This window comes from Pteropus alecto, unplaced genomic scaffold (assembly GCF_000325575.1).
Source record: "Pteropus alecto unplaced genomic scaffold, ASM32557v1 scaffold40, whole genome shotgun sequence".
Lineage (NCBI taxonomy): Eukaryota > Metazoa > Chordata > Mammalia > Chiroptera > Pteropodidae > Pteropus > Pteropus alecto.
Window position 1 is genome coordinate 1,438,306 of NW_006431919.1, and position 6,728 is coordinate 1,445,033.

At 41.6% G+C, this 6,728-nt stretch overlaps 1 protein-coding gene across 7 annotated transcripts in view; it reads right to left on the reverse strand.

Annotated features, from left to right (window-relative positions):
- The window catches only part of CSNK1A1 (casein kinase 1 alpha 1), a 41,631-nt gene extending 35,173 nt beyond the window's left edge, over positions 1–6,458 (reverse strand). For 3 of the 7 annotated variants that reach the window (XM_006906383.3, XM_006906382.3, XM_006906384.3), the window contains exons 1-2: positions 5,755–6,458; positions 5,027–5,133 (exon numbers count right to left, since the gene is read on the reverse strand). In XM_006906383.3, coding sequence (XP_006906445.1) covers positions 5,027–5,133; positions 5,755–5,877 — 230 coding nt within the window. In that variant the 5' untranslated portion in view covers positions 5,878–6,458. The remainder of the gene's footprint in view (positions 1–5,026; positions 5,134–5,754) is intronic. The other 4 variants (XR_003044621.1, XR_001516389.2, XR_001516390.2 and 1 more) reach the window with 3 other exon arrangements.
- Positions 6,459–6,728: the final 270 nt, after the last annotated feature.

Here is a 6,728-nt window from a genome sequence, read left to right on the forward strand (position 1 = left end):
GGGAAATGAATTCATTCCAGGTTCAAATCTATATATTGGACAGAACCCTAACTTTCATTGTAACTCTTTCCATTTCCCTTTGTGTTGAGGATCAGAATGTACTCTCTACCTAAACTTTTGTAGAGCGCTTCCGAAGTCCCCATTAAAAAACACCCCACTGATGACTTATAGACGAGGAAAAGGCAGTATTCTAGTTCTTTAAAAGAGAGGAATTAGACAAAGAGCTCTATTGCCACTAGGTATTCACCATCCCGTCTGATTATTTTATTAGGATAATTCGAAATGTACTTCATGATGATAAACAGATTAGTAACCTATAGTCTTTCATACTGACAAATAACATCAAATCCAGAAAAAAACAATATGTAACTGTGATCCAAAAGGATTAATAGTTATTTTAAAAAATCAAATATTCTTTTATCTCGGTAAAATATTCTTTTATCTGTGGGTTACACCAGTGCATGCATTTGTTAAAATTGATTCAATGGTACATGAAAATCTGTGCATTTCATTCTATATGAATTACATCTAATTAAAAAAATTCCACTAAGACACACATTAGTATTTATTATATGATTACTGGTCATTCAAAATTTCAAGAACCACCTGATATGGTACTGGAAACAAAAACAGTAACAAAAAGCATCTTTTAAATTAGGAAATCATTTATGTTATGAAAGCTATTAAGACATTCATTTAATCTCAGAAAAACTTGTTAAATTCAATAACTGATTTTAATATAAACCTAAAAGATTCTATTTAAAACATTTTTTAAATTCTGGTTTTTTTTTAATAAACTTCTTAACATTAAATTTCTTACTAAATACTGACAGATCATGAGAAAATCTTACTAAATGATACTTTAGGTACAGTGTAAATATACTTTGAAACAAAATGATCTAGCTCCAAAAATGAACTAAGGCAGTATAATCCACATACTATACTATACAGGGGTTTACAAGTTATTTACTCAAATTTAAATACTAATTAATAATATCCAATGAAAATTCTCATCCTGCAATCCATGTCTTCAAAAGGGAGAATAAGAATAATAAGCAGCTAGTTAGATAGTAATACAAACAATAGGTTACAGTTTCTCTGTATGAGGCCATATGACATGTAGTAAAGGAGGCAAAGTAGGGCTCTGCAGCATCAAATGAAAGGGTGTGAGGAATGTGAGCCGCATGATTTGACCTTGACACAAAGGTGAAAATGGCTCACAGGAAAATTCAAAGTTAGGAGACTCAATAACCCCTCTGAGGGTCAACAGTCTAATTTGTATTATGAGATGTTGGGCTATATCTTTCAGGTTTCATCTAACTCAGAAATGCTACCTAAGCATCATTACATCACTCCATAACTAAGAATTCATTATAACCCAATATAAACATCTTTAGTATACTGCAAGTTCAGTTATCCTATGAGTTAAAATCACATTTCTCATGCATCCAGTGATTTCTCTACTAAAGACATACCCACTGCAGATGTCACATTTGTTCTCTGGTAACAGCATTATGACTTATTTACAGGATATATGCTCCAAGCCAAAAAGCTGAGATTAAAAATTTAAATGCTTTTAACACTGAAGAGTAGGGATTAACTAGTACTTTATAACCATCCTCTAGAATATTTGACATTCAGAGGGCAAAAAGTTAAAAAACAAGGTAATAACAATCTTCCTATGCCCCTCCCATCTTCTTTATTCATGATTTCCTTATAAAACTATGTTCCATTAATTTACTTTCTTCTAAATGATAACCTATGGTTTACCTGATGCAGATGGCATTTTAAAAAATCTTTTGAGTGGTGTCTCATGAAAATAACATTCAAAGATCTAAACATGACATCTGAAAACAAGTCTTAAATTTTCAGAGCCAACTGTTCTGAGATCGACTAGACCAGTGACTTTTATTTAAGTAAGGAAACTTGTTCAAATAAAACCCTACCCAAAAGCTCATATTTAAAATTCTTTTCCCAGCAGAAGAGTAGGAAACCCTAAACTTTGCTGTCCAGCACTCTTCCTTCCCATTCCAACAAAATTAGAAAATGGTAAAATCCTCTTTTTGATTCAGATGAGGAAAATGACAGGCCCAAAGAGGTTAAGGGATTGACTGACTCCAGATTACTCAGTCAATACCACATGGCGGATCTAGAGCTTAGTTACACCATATTGCTTCTTTAGAGAATACATTAATTCAGAGTAGCACAAAGAAAGAGAGGATTGTTAAGAGAAATACAGTAATTTTTATTGAGCTCCCAGAGGCCAATTCACAAGGTCCAAGAATTTGAGTTTCTTAGAAACATGAAGAGACTGAATGTCACTCTATCATTCTTTGCTCTTTACACTGATGCTATACCTCTACGTAACAAGAGCAAGGACCTAATTAGGTAGGTCTGCTATGTAGGCCAGGTAATTTTCAGCCCTTGGTTTAGAATACATTAAGTATCTTTAAGAAAATGGTGGGGGGGGGGGGGGGCTGGGACAGGAATGGGGGAAGAGCAGAATCTAATTTTTTTAAATTAGTGTTAACACTTATAAAACAATGAATAACACATAGACTGCCCTATTTAATCTAGCTAAACAGTCAACTTAATTAAATATTTACCAAGTAAATATTTACTTAATATATATGTTTTACAGATAATGTGGAAATAGCGGGGAACAAACTGAGGGATGGAAAGATGCTGACACTCATGTAAAGAATGCTTGTATGTAAATCTTATCCTTTCTGCTTCAGTGGAAAAACAGTTCTCTCACATTTTAAAACCAATGAACCACTTTTGTGTCTATGTACTACCACTCCTAAAACAAATTTACTTATTCCCCACCCTCAAAAGAGACTACTCCCAGAAGCCATACTCTAGTCTTGGATGCCTGCCCCAACCAGTTTACCAAGCTTTCTTCCTTCGAGCCAGATCTTGAAATCCCATCTCCTCCCCCACAAAGCCTTAACTTGAAAGCCAGGTTCACCTCTTTAACTCTACTCAGAGACAATTTATAACTACAACTCTGTGCACACATCTTATAAACAGACGCCTATTATTTTGTTCACAATTTCCTGTATTCATGTGCTTATTCGGTATATTAACTATTGCCTTTGTTGATATGTATTTGTGTTGCTCTTAAATAAAAGCTACCAGATAAAAGGGTATGTATTTAATTTGGATTTGGCACTGAAATTGCCAGATGCTCAAAGCTTTTTGAAAATGATTTCAAATACATTAAATTCAACCTGATTTGTGAACTTTATAAAATCTCCCGACATAGATGAGTCTCTAAAGCATTATGCTAAGAGAAGCCAGATACAAATGACCTCATACTACATGATTGTATTGACACGAAATTTTAGGGGAAAACTAGTGATGAAAAGCAAATCAGTATGGGCCAGGGGTGGAGAGATGGGATCAAACATGAAGGGAAAGGAGTTTCAAATGTTTAGGCTGATGCAACTGACTTTTTTTGGAAAAAAGCTAAGGATGTTAATCAAAATTTTCTTCTACCACAATAACAAATTTATTTTCCCATATAGTAGGGTTTTTTTGGGAGGGGGACAGGGGGACGAAAATCATTTAAAATCTCAAATATAGATCATCTCAGATTTCACATTAATCTTTATTCCAAAAAACAAACCTAGAATTCTCTTTCAAATAATTTACTTTATTACTTACAACCAATAGAACATTTTATCATTCAATGTCCATCAGTATTAGAAATTTTGTTAAGGATGGTGTTACTTTGGTTGTTTCCACATCAGAATTAACATATGTCATCTAGTTCTTAATTCAAGATTTGAGGAACAGAAATTGAAACAGAAAGAGGCTGCAGTAAATATCATTTCACTTAATTTTCAACTATCTCTGAATCTTCTTGCAAATGCTGTTGTAATATCGCTGGGTTTTATGCCATATTTTAGTCTGTATTATAGGAAAAGACTGTTTAATCTCAAACTCCAAACTATTTTAAAACCCTTTAAAGTCAACCGTTTAAAAACCAAATGTCTCTATTTGGTTATCTTTTATTGGTTACTATTATTGCTACTACTTGTCTTCACCAATATCCCTTCCTCAGCCCCCCAAAGGCCAAAATTCCCCTGATGAGTTACTGACCAAGTAACTCAACAGGTTAAAGTTACTCATCAAACAGTGATTACGCGATTAAGCTTTCTTTTAATACAACCGATCTGAGGAAATGCCAGCCTAGTGCTGCGCTCAAACTGCCTTTACCATTACCCATAATTTAGTACAAACTGAAATGTTGCCAACGTTACCATTCAGAAAGGGTAATTAACACCTTTAAAAAGGCTCTGAAGGATTCTGCATAGTATAATTTAATAATTTCACGTCGCATCTGCTGCAGAGTTCGCGAACAGACTGTCATTATGCCTTCTCCTTCCTTGAACCCCACCGCCGCCTGCAGCTTTATTCTTGGCTTTTCAAAGGTTTAATCCACTCAGGGATACCAAGGGGGGAATCAAGGAAGCTTGACTTGTGAACCAAGCAGAGAAAAGGGCAGGAATCTGCGGTTGAGTCACGTCGTTCCGCCATTTTCTAAGCGGAGGAGGAAGACATGTTGGAACAAAAACACAACAAAAGAGCAGCCATTTCCCAAGCCAGCTCCAATAGCAACCCGAACTGGTCCAGCCAGGTCACTTCGGCACTTTCAAATTCACTTCTCTGCACAAACATAAGCACATCAGAGGTGCCGACGTAAAGAAAGCGGCCGCCAACCCTTCCGGGTAGGTATCAAACAGGACCAGCACTTAACTGCAAATGAAAGCCTCTGGAAGAATGACGGAAGCTAAACGGAGCAGACTGTAACAAATCAAAATTCTAAACTAAGTTGGCAAACTGAAATATACTCGGTGATTGTGGTGACTTAGGGTTCAAAGGAAACCACCGTCTAAAAGAAACGCAGGGAACTCAAATACCAAAACCCAGACGCGGCTGGTCCTGTTACCTGCCTCGGCCCATTTCCCCCATTCCGTACCTCCCTCAGAGGACAGCCTGTGTGCTGACGGGTTCTTACCGTATGTGGGGGATGCCAACCCCACCCTGAAGAATTTTATAGAGTTTGCTCTCGTACAGCAACTGGGGATGCCTGGCCTTCTGAGATTCTAGCTTCACTGCCACTTCCTGCAGGGGAAAGAGGGGATAATGGCATCAACGTCCCTGTGGATTCAGTGTCACTTGGGAAAAGAGGGGAAACATTAGCAAAGCTCCAACTCGTAACTGGATGATGAAAGTGAGAGAACGGGAAGCGAATTTCTCTTTGTAATTACAAAACGAGGCAACCAGCCTCAAAGGCCTCTTCGGGGGCAGTGACGAAATCGGCATGTCCTCTAAAGTGCAGGAAAATGATTCATCCAGAAAATGTAATGAGAGGCTATGGAGGTACCAGGCGATCGGAAACCGTCCTAATTGTAACAAGCAGCCCGGTAGAATTAAATACATAGAGAAAAACAGGGGACCACAGAAATTGGATTTGCGTTGTCGCCTTAGACGACGGTTAAAAAAGTTCGATTACGGGATTTTCAACGAGCTGGGAAACTTCCTAGTTCACCCGAGCTTTCGATCGGGTTCTTTCCCTTTTAGGGTAAGAGCGTGGGAAAGGTTCCTAAGCCAGGAAAACCGGCTCCCTCTGGACTCCCCAGTGCGTGCGTGCGGTGGGAAAAGGCCCGAGTAGTTTGGGGGTTGGAGGGGGGGCGGGGTGAGGACAGGCGCTGCGTTGTCGTGAACCCCACCCCAGATGATTACCTCGCCATTGGTGATGTTGATCGCCAGGTAAATGTCCCCGAAGGAGCCAGACCCGATCTTCCGTACCAGTTTATATTTCCCTCCGACAATGAATTCGGCTTTGGAGCCGCTGCTGCTCGCCATCCTGAGAGGCGCAGACGGGGGCTGGGGCCGAGCCCCGACACCTCTGAGAGGAGGACGGAGGCCTCTGGGCTCGTCCCCGGAGCAAGGCTGCGGAGGAGGGCGGCAGGAAGCTGAAAGCGTTGGCTCGGCGTTACCAGGCCCGGAATCAGCCGAGGGGAACCTGATCACCGCCGCTCAGGCAGGTTTCTTCTCGCCAGGCCGCAGTGTGTGAGGGGTCCTCGCGGTTACCAGGCTGGGCCACTTGTGTCTGGGCGGCCGCTGCTGCCTCGCTTTCGCGGCGACGTCGCGGGCTGGAAAAGGGGCGCGGTGAGTTAGGGCGGCGATCCCGCTGCCACCACTGCTGCCGGCTCCCTCCCGGAGGGACCCCTGTCACTCCGCCGACGCCGCCATCTTGTTACTCCGGCTCCAGCCAACGCAAAATGCCCCCGGTCCCCGGGAGCCGCTTCTTCACGGCGCAGAGGACTCTGGGAAAGGGAACTCGGGCGCTAGCCCCGGAGGGTCGGCAGCAAGAGGGAGGGCGGAACCGGATCCGCGAGAGTCGCGGCCCACGCTCCCAGCGTCACCTCGTCACCGCTCAACTGCTCATGCGTAGTGCAACCCCGCTGACAGCGCAGGCGAGCTGTGGCCTCTCCTCACCTCCGCCCCGGGCTCACTTCCACTTCTGGTCGTCGGCTGTTCTAGTCCTGCTACCTGTTAGTCACCTCGGACACGCCCGGCCTCTGGAAGGCCGCGCGGCCCCGGGCCTCGAGAGCAGTTAGAAAGGAGTCACCTTCATTTTTCATTGAAGGTGGGAGCTTCAGGTCTCCTCGGAGTTGGGTATTGACCTTTGCTCTTTGTTTGAGGCGGTTTTA